Source organism: Trifolium pratense, linkage group LG5 (assembly GCF_020283565.1).
Source record: "Trifolium pratense cultivar HEN17-A07 linkage group LG5, ARS_RC_1.1, whole genome shotgun sequence".
NCBI classification, from domain to species: Eukaryota; Viridiplantae; Streptophyta; class Magnoliopsida; order Fabales; family Fabaceae; genus Trifolium; species Trifolium pratense.
The window spans coordinates 23,251,514-23,271,744 of NC_060063.1; the positions used below are offsets into that span (position 1 = coordinate 23,251,514).

General features: G+C 35.1%; 1 protein-coding gene across 1 annotated transcript; it reads right to left on the minus strand.

The window, feature by feature from the left end:
• Positions 1-2,379: 2,379 nt before the first annotated feature.
• On the minus strand, positions 2,380-9,146 carry LOC123884980. Its single transcript, XM_045934221.1, has 10 exons — positions 8,819-9,146; positions 7,625-8,491; positions 6,000-6,129; positions 5,369-5,817; positions 5,058-5,138; positions 4,878-4,976; positions 3,812-3,970; positions 3,504-3,590; positions 3,273-3,344; positions 2,380-3,055 (listed from the first exon to the last, which is right to left on the minus strand). Exons 2-10 carry the CDS (start codon positions 8,414-8,416, stop codon positions 2,708-2,710), a joined length of 2,217 nt encoding a protein of 738 aa, XP_045790177.1. The 5' UTR covers positions 8,417-8,491; positions 8,819-9,146; the 3' UTR covers positions 2,380-2,707.
• Between the last annotated feature and the right edge of the window lie 11,085 nt (positions 9,147-20,231).

Genomic DNA, 20,231 nt, shown 5'->3' on the forward strand with positions numbered 1-20,231 from the left:
AGTGACCAACATTTCAAATGTATACGACGTTCAACATTTGGTTTCTCAAGAGTACAATTTAAAAGAAATGTAAGTTTTTTAAGTAATGGAAGTTTCTACAGCAGTTAATGATGACTTTTTATGGATCCATTAAAATAGCTAGTAAGTCTTCTTGTGTTTTTTAGATTGGTGTAAGGATTCATTAAAATGCATTATTACCATGTAATGGTTGCTATAAGAATTGTAAGGGTTGAGTACCCTTTGTACTACTTATAATTCAATTTTTACTTATAAAAAAAATAAAAACGACAATTTTTTATGGAAAATGCTAACTAGGATCATTAGTAAATAAGTTTTGGAACTTGTATATTTTCACTAGTAAATAAGTAGTATAATGCTTATTTCAAAGTAAAAATTAAGTTTTTTACCTCCTTAACTAATGTTTGGGACACTAATTAACATGACCCAAATTTTATTAGGAATTTGAAATTTGTTAGCATAGCGGAGTTCTCCTCCTACCAACTAATTTTTTTTTTTTAGTAATCACTTAGGACCAAGACTCTTAAGACTTATACCAATCCAATAACTATGAATACCATTTTATAAAAACGTTCGCATACATTTGCAAAACAAAAAAATTTCACTTATTCTTCAAGGTGAATACTCTTATATCAACTTATATGGTTGAGTATCGTCGTACCAAATCCTCTAAATAAATTCAATGTTATATGATATTTTTATAATAATTTATATTTAAAAAATTTGTATTTTTAATGAATTTTACCCAAATGATACCGGTCTCTAACGATGTAAATCCGTGTGAAATGTAGATCATTGTCGTTATTAACCAAGGGTTATGCCCATAATTGCTATAAAGTGTTAAAATAGATTACTCTCATCAGATATCAAAGTATAAAATTTATATTTATGTCATTTAATCTTTTATAAAATGTAATCAATCGTTAGTTGGTTCAGTGGTGATTGATGCTGAACTTGGTAAGGAGGACTACGATTCTATCCTTCGCAACAGCGATCAGAAGTGGGCTGGAACCACTTGATGTCAGAACTGACCCCCGAAACAGATTAAACTGGTGGTGAAAGGAAAAAAAGTATATGTAAAGATATGCACACATATCTTATAAAAAAAAGGCTTAAATGCAGTTTTACCCCTCGTTACTAATTCTGCAGAAATCTAGTTCTGACCTTCAAATTCAACATCGTCTACCTAATGTATCGTAACTCCAAATTCGACGAAATTGAAATGCCAACAAGGGTAATTTCATTAGCTTTCCAAACATGTAAATACTATTAAAAAATGAGCTACAGGATAAGAGACATGACGAAAATACCAATAGTAGTTCCATACGATAATTAATTTGGACAGACCTTCACTAAAATGATAATTAACCTCTCTTTGTAACTCCAAATTTAGTGGAGTTTGATTCTGTTGAAAAGTAACTCGATTGCGGTTATTTCGGTACCAGTTTGGTGAATTATTGATCTAAATTGAGTTCTGTGCGAAATTTTGAACTTGAGGCTCAAAAACAGTTTTGTGCAGAATTTTGGTGGGGGGCAAAATCCAAAAAATTATAAAATAAGGGGTAAAATTCCGGATTTTAAAATAAGGAGATAAAATTCCGATTTTTCCAAAACAGGGATAAATTGCATTTAAGCATAAAGAAAAATATAGTATACGTACACACATGCTTAGATAATCATACTATTGGATATGATTAGTTGTCTGTAATTTTTTTTTATATATCACTAGTAAACTAGTAATAACTAAATTCGTGAAAATATTGGTCAAGTGATATTTAACTAAAATAACCAATAATTTTTTAAAAAAACTCATTAATTTGCTGAGAAAACCAATATCAGGATTCAAAGTTGATTAAAATGTAAAGGGTTTTTCAGAAACCCTGGCTTTTCAAAAGCCCTAGCAACAAAAAGACGTGAACACGGTCGTGGATTATTTGTTTACATGTTAACAACCAGGTCAAATTCGACACTTGAGGTTTCAATTGGATAATGAGATATTTGCTTATGCTATGTTTGTTTCCGCATCAATAGGCCATCAAACGTACGTTTGTCTGAAGCAACAAACAATAGTTTCACATTTTCTCAGCAATATCACCCTAAACTCGCGACTGCAGCCGGAAAAAATTGAATCAAATACATGCTTAATGTAATCCAACATTTGGTGCATTCATCCTTGTCGGTACTAAGTACGAGATCAGTAACATTCTAGTAACATGATATAATTAACCAGTTTCAACACCAAGCCAACCAGAATCGCATATGACTTCAATAATTATTATTCAAACTATGCATCGCCATCGCAAAATTAAGAAAGAAGATATGAAGGTAGATATGAAGTATGTCTGTTGAATGTGGTTTTCAAGTAAAACATTCCTTGGTAGATATCATGATATTTTTGTATAACTGTTAACAAGACCCACCTGCTAAAGATTGCATATTGACTACGAAAATCATACGCAGAAAGATCATTGCCACACGGCTGTATTTTGCAGGCTAAAAGGGATGAAAAAGCAAAATTATTGGACAACAAAAAAATATACTTGAGATTATGAAAATAGGACTATACAATGACCTCCAAACTCTATTTTGGGGCATCAATAACAGATAACAACTCTGAAACTAATGCTTTTCATGACTTCAAAGTGCACAAGGCAATGTTTACCGGTATGTTAAAACATGATCTGTTTAATCACCATTGCTTTTTTCCTTTTTTCTTTCTTTTGCTGCCACTACTGACGCCAGTGCCAGTGCCAGGATTTTTCATCCCATTTCCAGATTTGCCAGATGGGCTGTCTGTTGCAGTGCCGCCACTGAAATTGTCGAACACACCTGATTGTACTGCATTCTGTAACCACTCGACAAATTCTTCCTCGGTCATGTTTTCTTCAAAATTAGGTGTTGGCATATTAGGAGGTGTCGGCACTCGCCCACCTCTAGGCGTTGAAGAGCTAGTTCCTTTGCCGGGAGTATTTTTCGACATTATACTGGTGTTCACATGAAAACTTGGCTTGTGCGTATTTACTGGACATCTCATACCCTGCAATAAAAACTTTAGTTAGTATATAATCAGAACAAACCTACTACAGCAACTACAAAATCATAGTAGTTTACATTTTTAAACATTCAATGCTAATATCTTATGTAAGTTGAAACATTGTTTCCCGCATATTAAAACATTAGCGCATGCAATTCACATGTCACGGTAGAGTTCTTAAATGATTTAGGTTAATATAGAAAATGAAGAACAAAATTACCTGACAGATATACCATTCAGTGGCATCAAATATTTTGCTATCTGCACACACATAAGCAGAAGGAGCGTCTACCTGAAGAGAAGAAAACTTTATTCAATTAGCAAGAAAATTCATTCTGACTTCATATCTAACACAACCAGGAATTGGCTCAAATAAAATTTAAAAGGTGAACTGCAGAATATAGGTATTCTCCAATAAGACGACTTTTCAAAATGGTATATCGATCCATACCTTCTGTAATAAGCCAAAAAGAAATGGTTGGGAAGATTGTTCAACCCATCCATCACCATCCTTGGCTTGGTGAAAATCTTGACAATCCTTTAAAATGAAAAAACACAGTAAAACATCAGTTCCACTTCCCTGCAGAGTATAAAAGTGCTTTCTCTTCTAAGGAACACATGCTGACAGTGACAGAATACAGGCGTTTCACAAGGAATGTGCATAGACACCAACTGTCACTTAAGCATGCTAAAGGCTTCGTAGAGAGAGAGAGAGAGAGAGAGAGGGGGGGGGGGGGGAACAAAAGGTGAAGAAGATACCTGGCACCATCTTGCCCGAGACTTTTGTTTCTTGGTGTGTATCCAGAGATGAAAGCCACCACACCTTTTGCAAGCTATTCGCCTTGAATCACCAAATGGCTCCTCACCATCTGCATCTGAATGTGCAAACCCAGAAGAAAAGAATCCATGCCTACTATTCTGGCAAAACAGTATCATCCACAGGTAAATTTAGACAAGAGAATAATTAAATATAAGAAAATAGTGTTGTCAATCACAGATCACAAAAAATAGAGGTTTGTTCAAATTCCGCTACTGCTATAGCCACTATTTGACAACTTGTACTAAATTGTGTCCGCGGAACAATAGTGATTTGTTAAAATTCCACTACACCACCTCTATCCGCTATTTGACAACACTGAAAAAAATAGATTATCAGATTCTCCCAATGGTTTTGAAAGTTCAGATAGCACAATAATCTCTAAGGAAATCTTTAGAGAGTTTGAAGGGGAGGGCAGGATAGGAAAAGAGATAGAAATCTTCATCTTATTTGAGAGTGTTTTTGTAGAAAATAAGAGGATGTTTATGATTAATATATTTCTAATTTTTAAGGTATCATAAAAACTTTGTAAGGACTTGAAGAATTTATCTAAGCCCTCCAAAATCCTCCTCCAATAAACTTTTGAGTTCCCCCATATTAGGGGAGTTGTCTTATGAAGAAAAATAAACCCCTCATTTAAGTTGAGGGACTATCTTCCTTCCTTTTTCATTTTCTTCTTCCTTTTTCCCAAAGACTTCACCTCCCTTCCTAAACTCCCAAACATAGACAGAGAATATAAAAACAAGACAGCTAGCTAAATTGTTCATGGATTCTAGTTTCTAAGTTATGTCACTACTTGCAATCTCAAATTACTATGAATGAGATAGATATATGTTTTACTATGACCAGAGTAGAAATGATTCACTAATCAGTTTTGATTCATGAACAGTGGATACTCATGATTCATGAATATTATTCCTGACCAGAATGTGTCAAGTTTGATAAAAATATAACTTTAATGTATAGTTCCATTATACTAAAACAGCTGGAAGAAAAGACAAATCATACCCGACGGGGAGCATTATTAAATCTGTTGAATACATTAAGAATCTCTTCTCTCCTTAGCTCATCATCATAAGCTTTTCGCTTCAAGGAATCCATTAGAATCTGGACATCATTATAACCATACAAGTCAGGGAACGGTTTTCTCTTTTGATTTCCAGTATGAGCAAAATATCTAAAACTAACCTCATATGCATTTTGAAGTTTCTTAAAGGCTTCTACGGCTTTTTCATTACCCATATTTTTATCAGGATGTACCAACATTGCCTAATAATCAATGAAGACAGGTTATTAGTTATGAGAAGAAACATCAAGGAATGATAACACATTGCAGAAAGGATTGTCGTTAAGCTATAGAAAAAAAAAAATCAACTTTTAGTCCAACCAGCAAACGATATCCAACAATTAATACCATAAATCTCTAAAGAGTACAATATCTTAGAAAGAGTCACAAAAAGTAAAACATGGCTGTGCAAGTATTGGCATCAGGGGATAACCTTCTTTCTGTATTCCCGCTTCAGTATTGAAACATCTATATTTTGATAGCGCATCAAGCCCAGTGCTGAATAGTGATCGGAACAGTTCAACAATCGAACAACTTCATCTTCAGAAGTTACATCAGAGTCAACTCCACTGGTTGAAGGGACTCCTGCATTACGGTCTGCAAATGGCCCTGGTCCATTCTCAGAGGAAGATGCCGGCATTGATTCATCATTTCCAAAACCTGGTTGACTGTTCATTCCAGCTCTTTGCTCAAATGAATTCGATCTACTCTGTTGATCTATGTTTTTCTTGAGGAAGTATACCAGAACATCACTCGAGATGAAAGCTAAATTAAAAGCCAAGAACAGACGAAGCCACCCAACATACAGCCAAGCACAATAGACAGAATACACAGTTGCGATAAAAAGTGCCACACGATCATGACGTGACATAAATGCCAATCCTGAATTTCAAGTTATGTCAAATGATCAATAAATTTGGCAAGAATATACATAAATCAACATATATCTATATTGAGCGCATATCTATATCCATGTATCATGTATACCCCAAATTCCTGTAGAAATAGATAGAAATATAAACAGCCAGAAGATGTTGGTAGAATCAGAGAGACAAAAAAATCACCTCCAAGGATGAGGAAAAATGAAGTTGTCCAAAAGCTACCATAAAACCACAACATAATAACTCCAATGACAGCAACCACCAAAATTGCAAGCACAAAGCCAACAAAATATCCAATCAAGGTAGCCACACCCTGATCAATTAAAAAAAATAAATAGTTAGCATAGGGAGAGTAGAATAGAATGAACAAAAGCACAAAGCATAAAAAAATAAGAAGCGAATCGGCGAGACACAACCTAGAACTAAAGCAATAAAGAGCAGGTCAATAGGGATAAATTTTAAGTGACACAATAAAACATATGTTATAAGCACATTTTCCCTATAGTAATCAGGGATGCATGGGTACGGATGCATACCGGTACTGGGTATGAAATACGGTAATTTTTAAAAAATTACGATATTGGTACGTCAATAAAAACATGAGTTTTTTTTTAATGCAATATAACATGAGTTAAATTGTTCGATTCACAATAAAAGTTTAAAAAATTAAAAATCGGGGTTGGTTACGATAACAAAGAAACTCAAATACACAAATATTATCATATATTATTATATTAATATATAAGAGAGAGCCAATAATTTCAGTCACAACAGGATAATAAGAAAAAACTGAGTACCGTGAATACCGTACGCCGTACGCATACTGGTACCGGGTACGTAGGGGTGTTCATGGTTTGGATTTTTTAAAATCCACAAGATAACCAATAAAATGGACTGGATTTAAAAACCATTTCCCAAAACCGGTTTTATAACTGGATTTTACTGATTTTGTTCAAAATTAACAGCATTTTAAAAGTAGTAGGAACTTGTCAGTCTACTCTCTATGTAGTCGGCTTTTACACAAAAATAATAAAATTAAGATTGTTTACAAAGAGATGAAGCCTAAAGGTTAGCGATGTCATTCCAAATCACCGCGACAAAATCAATTTTGACTTATGCCTCAAAGTCTAATCAATTTTAGATTATTTGTTTAGCAATAGTGGCATCCTACGTAAATTCAATTCTGAAGATTTTTTTTCTTTTTCATGAAGCCTCTTTGTAAGGACATATGGCAACAAAAGCAATAAACCGACAATAGATAATTTGTCCTTTTTAATAGTGCAAAATAATAAATGCACCTATGAACACTACATTCACCACTATTGATGACAGATTGTATCAAATAAGCAAAGCAATTTGACTTCAAAAAAGTATATTATAAAAGCAATTTATTTTAAAGATGTGCGTCTAAAGTGAAGTGAGTTGGTCAAAAAATTTGGATGCAGATGTTCAGTCTTTCAACTGGTTGCAAAACTAAATCGAATACTAAAATGATAAACAGATGCTTCATAACTACTTATCACATAATCTGGTTTATTTAGCAGCACGGTTTGGATATGGTTATGGATCAGCCTCTCCTAACTGGATATTTTGTGCAGCCCTATGCCTCGGAGATAGTAATTAAATGAAAAAGTTGATGATTAATCAACAGAAAATACAACACATAAGGGGAAAATATAAATGAGTGTGACTGAGTGATTCTATTTGAATTAATCACAAAAATCGTAAACTCTCCAATTATCAAGATTTTCTCGGCATTTCGACTTTTAATATAATAGAAAGCAATAACAATTGTGACCAGGGCTTACCAGGACAACCAGAAACTTGAGCATCCCTATCATACTGATCAGGGAGAATAAGCTGCACCATATAACAGAGAAGAAGGATGCTGTACCCAATCGTACAAATGAATCAATACCCCGAACAGCACAATCCAACCAAAACAGTGATAATAGAAGGATTATGTTCCCAAAGTGCATGAGCCACGTCAGAACAACTGGATATGCTTTCTTAAACTTTGCCCTGAAATTAGCGCAAGCTTCTAAAACGGTAGTTCTAATAGATACAAACAACGGTTTCTGCTTAGTTAGCCACTCCGTAACTGCTATAAAAATGGATAATACTGTCAGCCTTAATCTCCTAATTGCCGCATGATCAGCAAGCTCCAATTTTTCTACCATACTTCTCAACTGTAAACCTTCCACTAAATGGCTTAATCTACTCTTGATACTCTGTTGACCTTGATTACTTCTAGGCCTTCTAGGCAAATTCCAACTTCCTTCTTGTATCGGAACTTCGACATTCTCGCTGCCATTCTCTGAACTACTCCCAAAAGAAAATGATTCCTCCGGTAGTTCATGCTTTGCACTCGTCCCTTGCTTATCTTTCCGAGAAAACTTCTCATATTTTCGATCATTGCTATTGTCATCACCAGCAGAACTAGCCTCACACGTTTTCTGCGAAAGACCATTTGCGAGTTCCTCCGCCGGAAAAACTTTCACCTGCCCTCCTTCATGACCTTTCATACCCGGAAGAACACCACCAGAAACCCCTTTTTTATGGTTAACTCCATTCTTCTGTTGATTACCCTTCCTAGCCATCAAGCTTTTACCTTTTAAACCTTGAAGAATAATTACTCAAAAAATCGAACTCATCATCATCACTAACACCTATCACTACAAGAAAACCAAAAATTACATTAAATTAAATCCTATACTTACAATTATCATAATCAACCATACATAACCACACAAAAAACCACTAGAAATAGTCTAAGAAGCAATAAATTCATATTCAATAACCCATTTGAGCAATAAACCCTAAAATCACGGAATCAACATAAAAAACAATAAAAGTTTTAAATTTTACACACCTAATGTAAAAATTTCAAAAACAATTAGAAAAGGGGTAATTGGAAATTAAGAAAAAGAATTGAAAGAAATGAAACAATATCCTAAATTGAACAAATTAATAAGAAAAAAAAAACACGAGATCATTGTTACCTTGAGTTACGGTTGATGATTATGGAAGAGAATAGAGTGAATTTGATAAAGAATCGAAAACCCTAAATTGAGGATTTTGGGTTCTATGTTTTAAGAATTGAGAGATAGAAGAAGAAGGAATAAGAGAAAGAGACAAAAACGCGAAGTTTGTACAGAAGACAGTTTTCTTTGTTGAGCGAGACTGGTTATTTGGCTAAAGCTATCAACCACTCACATGTTGGTTCTATACTGCTAAGGATCTGTTTGGATTTTTCATTTTCATTTTTTTTATCATGTTCAACAAAATCTAACCCTAATAAATAGTACAACTAATGTTTTTTGGTCAACCAAATTTATGTGTTATTACAAGTTAACTTAACACACTTTTCCAATTTTGTTAATTTTTGGATGAAATTCATATCAATTATTTATTTATTTATTTTGGTTAAATTTGATTTTTTTTTATTTTAATAAATCGGATATCATCTATAAGCAATTATAGAGACGATCCCTCGAATCTTGTAAACTTAAATAGGTGGCAAATTCTCCTCCTTCGCTGTCTTCTGGTTCCTTTTCTTTGGCCATAATGGCCTCGACCCTTTCCTTTGGAGGGGATTCTCTTTTTGGTGAGCGTTTCATTCTTGGGGATACACTTCTTCTAGGGGGCCTTCTTGAGGAGTCATACTTCATTTTGCAGAAGAAGCTATGCCAGGTGCAGGAACCAGCAAGATATCAGAAAAATGATGCGCCAGGCGTAGAAGGAGCTACGCCAGGCGCAGGTAAGAATCTAATATTACATCATGGCCAGGACAGAAATCGAACTCGGGACATTTGTTAAATTAGAAGAGATTTGCGTTATCTCATAATTAATTATTGTTCCGTTTAAATCTCTTAACTATATTTTCCTATGTCAAATAAGTCTTTTTTGTTAGTTTTTGTGGGGGAAAAAACATTAAGTCTTATGATGTGGTATTTGACTTTTGCATCTCCACTAATCATCAACTCGACAAACAAACAAATACAAAAAATTCAGAAATATTCATCAACTTCGTCATCTGACCTAGAACAAGAAGAAAGAAAAAAAACGGCAACAAATCTTCTTCTTATTCTATATGTCCTCTTCTTTCGTTTTATCGTTTCTCCCTTCATAGTAATTCACACATTTTCAGAAAAATCTATAATAATAAGAGTTTGAAGATGATAAACATAATACATATAGTTTAAAACAAGTTCACACAGATAACCGATCAAAATCCATAATTTTGCCATGTCATTATTTTTAAATTAAAGTATTAAAAAAAGGGTCAGGATCAAATGACACCAACTAGTTTGACACCAAATGTTACACCTCTCAATAACGTTTTAACCGATATAAATTTTATAAAATCCACTGTTGGATTGAAATTTTATATCATATAGATCATTTGTGTAAAATTTTAGACAAATCCAAAATCATTTGATATGTTATTGAGAGACATCAAAATTAACGAGATCACGGTGACAAAGAATTCAATGTTGACGTCACCGTCGACAATGAAGACCGTTTCACTCAATAATTCCTTGCTCCTGACGAGGGTGATGAAGAGTAGTAAAATAAAATTAGTGGTTGATAGATAGTTCACTTGTTGGAATTAAAAGTATTGATTGATGAGATCTTTGGTGAACTTGTACAATGTTGGTCCACTTTAAACGTTTGTAGTTAAGAGCAAGCACATCAGTGGTTTTTGGACGGCAAATACACGCTCTTTGTTAGAGCACATGAATAATTGAAAACAATCCAACGTTGCTACAGTGAAAGACGATGCTATGTTTACCAACGGATACATGTTGGAACAAAATCGATTTAAAAATGTTAGCCCCTAAATCTATAAAGGTTTTGATGATAACAAAGTATTAATAAACAATTGGAAGGACTAAAAATTTATTTTAAGTGCGCAGATATAAGCATCAGATAAGCTCTGAGTGAAGCTCAGAGGATGTGAATTCAGAAGTTCACAAGCGCTCAGAAGATGTTGGACTTCAGAAGTTACAACCTTCAGATGATGAAGTCTTCAGAACTTCTTGAGTGACTAAAGCTTCATCAACCTCTGAAGATCTTTTTGAAAGCTGTGAAGATTCTCTTTGCAATTCAACTCTTCTACCAATGAAGAAAAGGACCTTTCAAGCCTGATCAGTCAGCTACTCTCGTTTTTGTCTGTCCTCACTTGAGAACGTGGGTCTTCAGACTTGTTAGCTGAATAAGGAAAGTCCACTCTGCAGTAGTCAAAGTATCTGAAACTCTTACTCAGTTTAGATACAAACAAATTGCATCAAGACAGACTGCTTGAAGACAAAAGATTATCAACTCCAACGGTTCTTTTTGCAACGACTCTTTTCTGGTGATATATATACTAGAAGGATCAGCTGCATTATATATATAACAATTATCAAGGATTGAACGTGCGCTGAACAAACTCTGAATTATGTGTATACAAGCTCTGAACCTCTTATCAAGTGTTTTTGCACTTTAGTCAAATACTCTGTACTCTTTGTATTTGCTCTCTTTAGGTTCTTCTAAGAGCATTTGTATATTTTCATATACTTTTCTATTACTTGAGGAAACTTAAGCTTGTGTGCTTAAGTGTGAAGTCTTAAGCTTGTGTGCTTGAGCATTGTTGAGAAGTCTCTTGCTTGTGTGCTTGAGCAGGTGTAATCTTGTGTGATTATAGTGAAATCCCTTGGAAGTGCAAGGGGACTGGACTACTCTCGTTTTGTGAGAGGAACCAGTATAAATTGCTTGTGTGATCTCTCTCTCTCTTAACTTGTTTTATTGTGTTATTTATCCGCTGCTGTTGTAGTTAAGTTAAGAACTTGAAAAAGTTTTAAACTTGACTAAAACACAATTCAACCCCCCCTTCTTGTGTTTTCACACCTTCAATTGGTATCTAGAGCTCTGGTCTGTTACTTTCACTTAACAGTGAGACAGTAAAGATCTTGTGAGAACACTATGTCTGGAGGAGACGATAGTAGTACTAGAACAACCGGTGAAGCCGGTGAGGCCAGTGGTGCTGGTGGTGGTCCTAGAAATGCTTTTGGTTTTGACTACTTAAGTAATGAATCACATGAACATAGTGGCAATAGAAAAGCCCCTATATTCAATGGTGATGCATCTTTATTTGAGTGGTGAAAGGAAAGACTGTATAGCAATATTACTGCTATTGATCATGAGTTGTGGGATTTGGTTGAGCTGGGAGTAACTTTTGAAAACTTAAATGAACATGGAAGATTGTCCATTGAGCATAGAAAGTTACTCACACCAGCTAACTTAAAAACCTACACTAAGCATCATAGAGTAAAGGACATTGTTGTTGGTGCTATTAGACATGAGGATTATGTCAGAATAGAGAACAAGTCTACTGCAAAATCTATCTTTGACTCTATGTGTGCTACCTATGATGGTAATGAAAAGGTTCAGGAGGCTAAGGCTAGTCTCTTGATAAGGCAATATGAACTATTCACTATGCAACAAGATGAAAACATTGAGACTATGTTTACAAGGTTTCAAATCCTTGTATCTGGTCTTAAAGCTCTTAAGAGAAGTTATTCCACCTATGACCATGTTCAGAAGATTCTGAGAAGTCTTCCTATTGCTTGGAGACCTAAGGTCACTGCAATAGAGGAAGCTCAAAATCTCAAGACTCTGAGTCTTGAGGCTCTGATAAGCAATCTCAGAAGCCATGAGATGGTTCTGAATGCTGATTCAGAAGCTAAGAAGAAGTCCAAGTATGTGGCTTTACAGTCAACTAGGACTCCTTCTAAAGCTCTTAAGACTCAGCTTCTTGACATTGAAGAGGAATCTTCTGCAGATGGTCAAGAGGAGGAAATGGGTGAAGATGAGTTTGCTTTATTCACCAAGTTTCAGCAATGGAATAGATTTAACAAAAGAAATTTCAGAGGTAACAGCTCCAGAAATTTTGTCAGCAAAAAGGATGATCAGAAGAACTGCTTCAACTGTAAGAAGCCAGGACACTTTATTGCTGATTGTCCAGAAATGTCTGCTAAAGACAAAAGCAAAAGATACAGCTCAAAGAAGCAACAATTCAAGAGTAAATTGAAAAAGAGTCTGATGGCTACTTTTGAAGAGCTATCATCTGAGGAAGAAGTTGAGGAAGAAGAAGAGGCAAATCTAGCCCTGATGGCTTCAACTGACTCAGATGCAGACTCAGACGATGAATCAGAATCAGATTCAGAAGTAACTGATGAGGTATTTTATGACTGCTCTAAATCTCAACTTATAACTGCACTTAACAAGGTCATTGAGAAACATCTCAGAGTGTTAAGTAAACAAAAAGTTTTACAAGAAAAGCTTAACACTCTGACTGAACAAGCAGAACATTTTCAAGGTCTATATCAAGAAACTCTGAATAGAGTAAATGACTTTGAAAAGGGTTGTGCTGTTTGTCACAAACCTATTGATGAGCAGGAAATAGCTCTTCAACAGTTTGTGCATCTCAACCTTGGGAAGAGCAAAGCTGCTAATAGAATTTTTAATGTTTTGAGACATAGAGGAGAAGGACTTGGCTATGAATATGGTAGAACATATTCAAAGCTGAAGACCTTTGCCAAAAAGGTTGGAAAATCTTGGGTTTATTATGTTGTTCCATCAAGTGAAGAGGGAAAGAATCCTGGTATTGTTGAAAATGACAATGATGATCTGAGTGATTTAGAAGCTGACAGCTCAGAGGAACCTAGTTCCTCAGGATCTGGAAAGAAAAGTTCAGAAGATAGAAGTTGTTCAGAACCTGAGAACATCAGTTCAGAAGTTCTGAAAGCTTCAACATCTAAGACTTCAAATTCTGGATCCAAAAGAACTTCAGTACCTGAAGCTAGTCAATCTAAAAGATCAGAAGTTTTTAAAAGAAAAAATTCTAAATCTCAGATGAAGTACAGGACTCAGATTATTTATGATTCTAGAGTCAGTAGATATAATCAATCAGAACATGGGATTGATGATAAATACAAACCCTGGAATCATAAACAATCCAAATCCTGGAATAATAACGGATTTCAAAAGAAAAGGTTTCAAAAAGGTTATTATTCCAAACCAAGATCTTTCTCTAACACTAGACAACATAGTAAGCATGTATGGACTAACAAGCGTGGACCCAGAAGATGGGTACCAAAAGCTGAAATAATGTATCATTCAGATTTACCAACTAGGAAAGGATATGTCCTACCTAGAGTATGGAAACAAGTTCTATGCAAAGGAAGAAGGGCTTATGTCCTAGACAAATGGCTGACAAGTTCTCAAGTTAACAATCAGAACTTGAAAAATGAAGAGGAAGAATACTGGGATGACTTTATCATTAACTATGATGAAGAGTTCTATCGCAATGATTAAAGTTGTTTCTCATACAGCCTGCCACTCAAAGAAGTATCATGAATCATTCATGGTATCTGGATAGTGGATGTTCAAGGCATATGACTGGTGACAAACAACTATTTTCTAAGCTGACTATGAAAGAAGGAGGTTCTGTTGGCTTTGGAGGTAATCAAAAAGGAAAGATAATAGGTACAGGTACAGTAGGTAATTCTTCCCTATCTATTAGTGATGTTTGGTTAGTAGATGGACTCAAACATAACTTATTGAGCATAAGTCAATTTTGCGACAATGGTTATGTAGTTGTCTTTAATAAGGAATCATGTACTGTATCTAAACAATCTGATAACTCCATTATATTCAAAGGTTTGAGAAAGAACAATGTTTATAAAATTAATCTTTCTGATTTGAATGAACAAAAAGTGATGTGTCTTTTGACCTTGAGTGAGGAAAAATGGATCTGGCATAAGAGGTTAGGCCATGCTAACTGGAGGTTAATCTCTAAGCTTAGTAAGCTTGACCTTGTCAGAGGTTTACCAAAAATCAAATATCACTCAAACACACTTTGTGGTTCTTGTCAAAAAGGAAAAATTACAAAATCTTCTTTTAAACCTAAAAACATTGTTTCTACCTCAAGACCATTGGAACTTCTTCACATTGATCTTTTTGGGCCAGTTCACACTGCCTCTATCAATGGAAAGAAGTATGGATTAGTAATTGTTGATGATTACAGTAGATGGACTTGGGTAAAATTCTTAAGAACAAAAGATGAAGCTTATGATGAGTTTAGCATCTTCTGCAAACAAATTCAAAATGAAAAAGGCTACACTATTTTAAAAGTTAGAAGTGATCATGGTGGAGAATTTGAAAATGAACCTTTTGAAAACTTTTGTGAAAAATATGGCATCCTACATGAATTCTCTTCTCCTAGAACTCCTCAACAAAATGGGGTTGTAGAAAGGAAGAATAGAACTCTGCAAGAAATGGCCAGAACCATGATGCATGAAACTAATGTAGCAAAATTATTATGGGCAGAAGCTGTAAACACAGCATGTTATGTTCAAAATAGAATCTATATCAGATCTAAATTGAACAAAACTGCTTATGAATTGTTCAAAGGAAGAAAGCCTGACATTTCTTATTTTCATCAGTTTGGATGTACATGTTATATCTTAAACAACAAAGTCCATCTAAAGAAATTTGATGCTAGAGGTTATAAGGGTATCTTTATAGGATATTCTGAACGCTCAAAAGCATACAGACTGTATATTTCTGAAACACACACTGTGGAAGAAACTATGCATGTCAAATTTGATGACAAAGAGCCTGACCAAGTGTCAGAGCTTGTGGAAGGTTTGTCTAGATTTCAGGTATCAGAGGATCAATATTCAGATATTCCAAACTACTCAGAACATCCATTCTCTGAAGAACCTCTGAACATAACAGTTCCTACAGACTCTGAACAACAAAGAACTGAAGCAACTGCTGAACCTGATGTTGATGAGTCTGAAGATGATGAGCCCCCAAGAAATACATTCAAATACAAATCATCACATCCAGAGGAACTGATCTTAGGCAACAAGGATAGTCCAAGGAAGACAAGATCTCAACTGAGAAATGAGGAATCTTTAGTTGGTCTTATCTCAATGATGGAACCTTCAAAGATTGATGAAGCTCTGAAAGATGATGCTTGGATTGTAGCAATGCAAGAAGAGCTGAATCAATTTCAAAGGAATGATGTATGGACTCTAGTGCCCAAACCTTCACACAAGAACATTATTGGAACAAAATGGGTATTCAGAAACAAGCTGAATGAACAAGGTGAAGTGGTAAGAAACAAGGCTAGATTGGTTGCACAAGGTTATAGTCAACAAGAGGGGATTGACTATACTGAAACCTTTGCACCAGTTGCTAGACTTGAAGCAATCAGGTTACTTCTATCTTATGCTGTTAATCATGGAATAACTTTGTATCAAATGGATGTTAAGAGTGCCTTCTTAAATGGTTTTATTTTTGAAGAAGTGTATGTTAAGCAACCTCCTGGTTTTGAAGATGTCTCAAACCCAGAACATGTTTTTAAATTGAAGAAATCACTGTATGGTCTGAAACAAGCTCCAAGAGCTTGGTATGATAGACTCAGTAATTTTCTTCTTGAAAAGGGTTTTGAGAAAGGGAAGGTTGACTGCACACTCTTTAGAAAAACAACCAAAGAAGACATTTTAATCATTCAAATTTATGTTGATGATATTATCTTTGGTTCAACTAATGCTTCCTTGTGCAAGAATTTTTCTAAGATAATGCAGGATGAATTTGAAATGAGCATGATGGGAGAATTGAAATTCTTTCTTGGAATTCAAATCAATCAGAAGAAGGAAGGAACTTATGTTCATCAATCAAAATATACCAAGGAACTTCTAAAGAAATTCAATCTAGATGACTGCAAGATAATGAACACTCCTATGCATTCAACTACCAACATGAGCAAGTCAGATGATGAAGGAAAAGTAGATCAAAAGGTCTACCGAGGTATGATTGGTTCCTTACTCTATCTGACAGCCTCTAGACCAGATATTTTATTCAGTGTATGCTTATGTGCAAGATTCCAGTCAGATCCTAGAGAATCTCATCTTACTGCTGTAAAGAGAATCTTTAGGTATCTGAAAGGAACAACTAATCTTGGACTTCTCTATAAGAAATCCAATGATTATGTGCTAAATGGATTCTGTGATGCTGACTATGCTGGAGATAAAATTGAAAGAAAATCCACAAGTGGCAATTGTCAATTTGTTGGTGAAAACCTTATCTCCTGGGCTAGTAAGAGACAAACTACTATAGCTTTGTCTACAGCAGAAGCAGAATACATTTCAGCAGCTAAGTGTTGTACACAACTACTCTGGTTAAAATATCAGTTAGAAGATTATCAGGTAAGCAGTAACAATATTCCTTTATATTGTGATAATACTGCAGCCATTCATTTATCTAAAAATCCTATCCTACACTCTAGAGCCAAACATATTGAAATTAAACACCATTTTATCAGAGATTATGTTCAGAGAGGCATTATAGATATTAATTTTGTTGATACTGAAAATCAATGGGCTGACATATTTACTAAAGCCTTACCTGTTGAAAGATTTGATTTTATAAAGAAACATCTGAACATGTTTTCAATCTCTGAATGAAAATTTTTTTTTGGCTTTTAAAGTGTAAGAGGTTATGTATATCAGAACTTATGATTCAGAACATCTGAAACACAAGCTCTGAAGTACTTAACTCTGATAGAGAATTTTAAATATCTCAGAGGCTCTGAACTATTTAAGTGGGAAACGTTTAGTATTCACTGCTGAACAGTTGTCCATTAAAATAGCAGTTACCGAGTAAATTTCTGCACGTGGTCTACGTGTGTCAGGTAGTGGGTGGTTGAAGCGGGTGGAAAAATACGCGGGTGGAAATCGCTCGCTTAGACAGTAAAGTCGCCACCGAACTTTATTTATTCCCGAAGGAAAAGGAAAATATCGATAAAACCTTTGAAGAAATGAAAAAAAATGGTCGTCGCAACCATTTCCGAGTTCGGGAATCGATTATGCGAGGGGAAGGTATTAGCACCCCTCACATCCGTTGTACTCAACGGGAACCTTCTCGTTAATTTTAGGGTTAAAAGAGTGTTTTAATTTATTTGCTTGCTTTTATTAATTATCAAAATTATTTACAAGTGGGAAAAAAAATTAGCTTTTTTATTAGTGGGCTCGACAAGATGTTGAATCCTGCTCCTACGTATTCCCTGGTGCGATGGGAAACTCAAAGCCCCGTAGTTCTGGGTAGAAAATGATTGTTGGTTGGTTGATTTTATTTATGAAAATATTTTATGCCGCGCATGGGCGAAAAATTGTTTGATTGAGAAAACGGACTCGCACTTGGACGATGATATCCGCTCGAGAAAAAAAATAATTGAACGCACACGGGCGTGAAAATAATGTTTGATGGGTTGAAATTGATTTTAGTGTTTTTTAAGAGAATGACGATTATCCGGACTACGAGTCATACGTCAAGAGTCCAGAAAACCGGGAAGTGGGGTAGTCATACGTCAATCCACTCCTTTTTCATTCGTTTAGTATTTTTATTGTTTTTATTATTTTTTATTTATTTTTATTTTGAGTCTGAATTAAATAAAATAAAACAAATTACTTAAATAAATAAATAAAGTATTCACAGGGATTGCGGAAGGTAAACGGGGGGGTGCAGAAAACAACAGCAACAAACAGACCCAATCCAGAGAGGCCCAGGGCGCTGGCAGCAAACAAAAGAGGGATTCATCTCTGCCGTCTGATCAATCAGACGGTCTTGATGAGACTCTGCTGAGGGACGTTTGTGGCCGCTTGATGAAGATCAACGGCCTGAGATAAGTGTGCTACGGTGGGCATGCGCGCGCTGGATCCCAGCCTATATATACACAAACCAACCGATTTTCTCTGTTTTTCCCAAATTTCCTCTTTCTTCTCTCAAATTTTATACGGTCTCTCTTCCTTTCTCTGTTCTCTCTCACCCTTATTCTTTCAAATTCCCAAATCAGTTTATCTCAATTAAATTAACAACAATCAATACAAACCTCTATTCTCTAAATCAACAAAAAAACATGCAAGTAAAATATTATGAAAAGGAAAGAAAGAATGGTCACCGGCGGCAAAAGAGGAGCTCTGGAGCAGGGAGAGAGCAAATTCGCAGCGGAGGAAGTGGTGATGAGTGGCGGCGGATTCGACGGCAGTAAAAGTGACTCGGTGGTTCGCCGTATTTGCAGCGGCACCGAGAGCTCATTTTCTTTATTATTCTGCTCCTTCTATGTTTCTTTTTCCTTTTCAATTTGATTTTGTTTCTATTCTTCTTTGCTTTGATTTTTCTTCTTTTTGATGTTATTGTTTTGACAGTGGGTTTTTGATTTTATGGGTGGTTTGTATTGGTGGTGATATGTTGAAGATGGTGGCTGGTGTGTGATTGGTAATGATGGTGTTGGTGGATGGTGGAGAGGAGGCGCAGTAACGGGGTTGCGGCCGTTGTTATTATTTTTTCTCCCCCCTTCTTGTTGTAAAACTCTTGTTATATATAAGCAAAGGAATTAGGTTTAGACTTTAATGTTGATTGTTCTGAATTAGGAATGTTTTGATGATGATTTGGAATTGTTGAGAGAATTGATTTTTGAAACTTGAATCCAGGAGAAATCAAGGAGATGTTGAAATTTAGAGTTGGCAAACAAAGGGAATACGCGTATCCCATATTCTTTCTTTTCTTGATTTATTTTATTTTTATGATTTTTTATTCTTTTTTGACTTAATTACAAAAGACAAAATAAAACTAAAAAAAATAAATAATTACAGAATAAATAAAAAGACTCAAGTGGGACTCGTACTTTCAACCTCATACTCATAATTACTTGGAAGACTCTTTTCGTTGCCCAACAAGCTAGCACACACATTTGAAAGAAGAGTGCATAAAAAATAATTAAAAGGAACGTCAAAATTTGGGGTATGACAGTGGTTAATGATGATTTTTGGTATTCAACTTTCTGTCAATTAGCGTAACTTCCCATATTTGCTATTTTCGTGTTAACTGTGTGCATTTAAATAAAACTTACACAATACACTTGCACACTTCTCACTCTCACAACCTACACTTTCACTTTCTCTCTAAACCTTCAACAAACTTTCTTTCTCTCTCGTTAGTTCCAAACCTTACCCTAATCTCCAACAATGGCTGGTGCTTCATCTTCTTCGTCAACAAAGATTCCACCGTTTTTGTTCAAAAATCTTCAGATCGTTGGGAACGAGATGGAGTTTCCAGAATCTGAACTCACTTTTCTTTTAGAGAAGATGGTTGATTTCGATGGTCTGCAAGCTAATGGGTTTGACATTAAAAAGTACTTTATCACTCAGGGTTGGGATAAGTACTTTGACATGCTTAATGGTCCTATATATCCAGATTTGCTGAAGAAATTCTGGATGAAAGCTAAAGTTTTTGACAAGCATGAAGCTAAGAAGGAAGAACTTGCTGCAATTGAAAGGAATCCTAGTCTGAAAGGAAAAA

Coding starts and splice junctions, on each gene's coding strand:
- LOC123884980 (XM_045934221.1), bottom strand. CDS start 8,416: ATGGCTAGGAAGGGTAATCAACAGAAGAATGGAGTTAACCATAAAAAA. Junction 5,139..5,368: donor AGCGGGAATACAGAAAGAAG/GTTATCCCCTGA, acceptor ATTGATTATTAG/GCAATGTTGGTACATCCTGA. Junction 3,345..3,503: donor TTTTTGGCTTATTACAGAAG/GTATGGATCGAT, acceptor TCTTCTCTTCAG/GTAGACGCTCCTTCTGCTTA.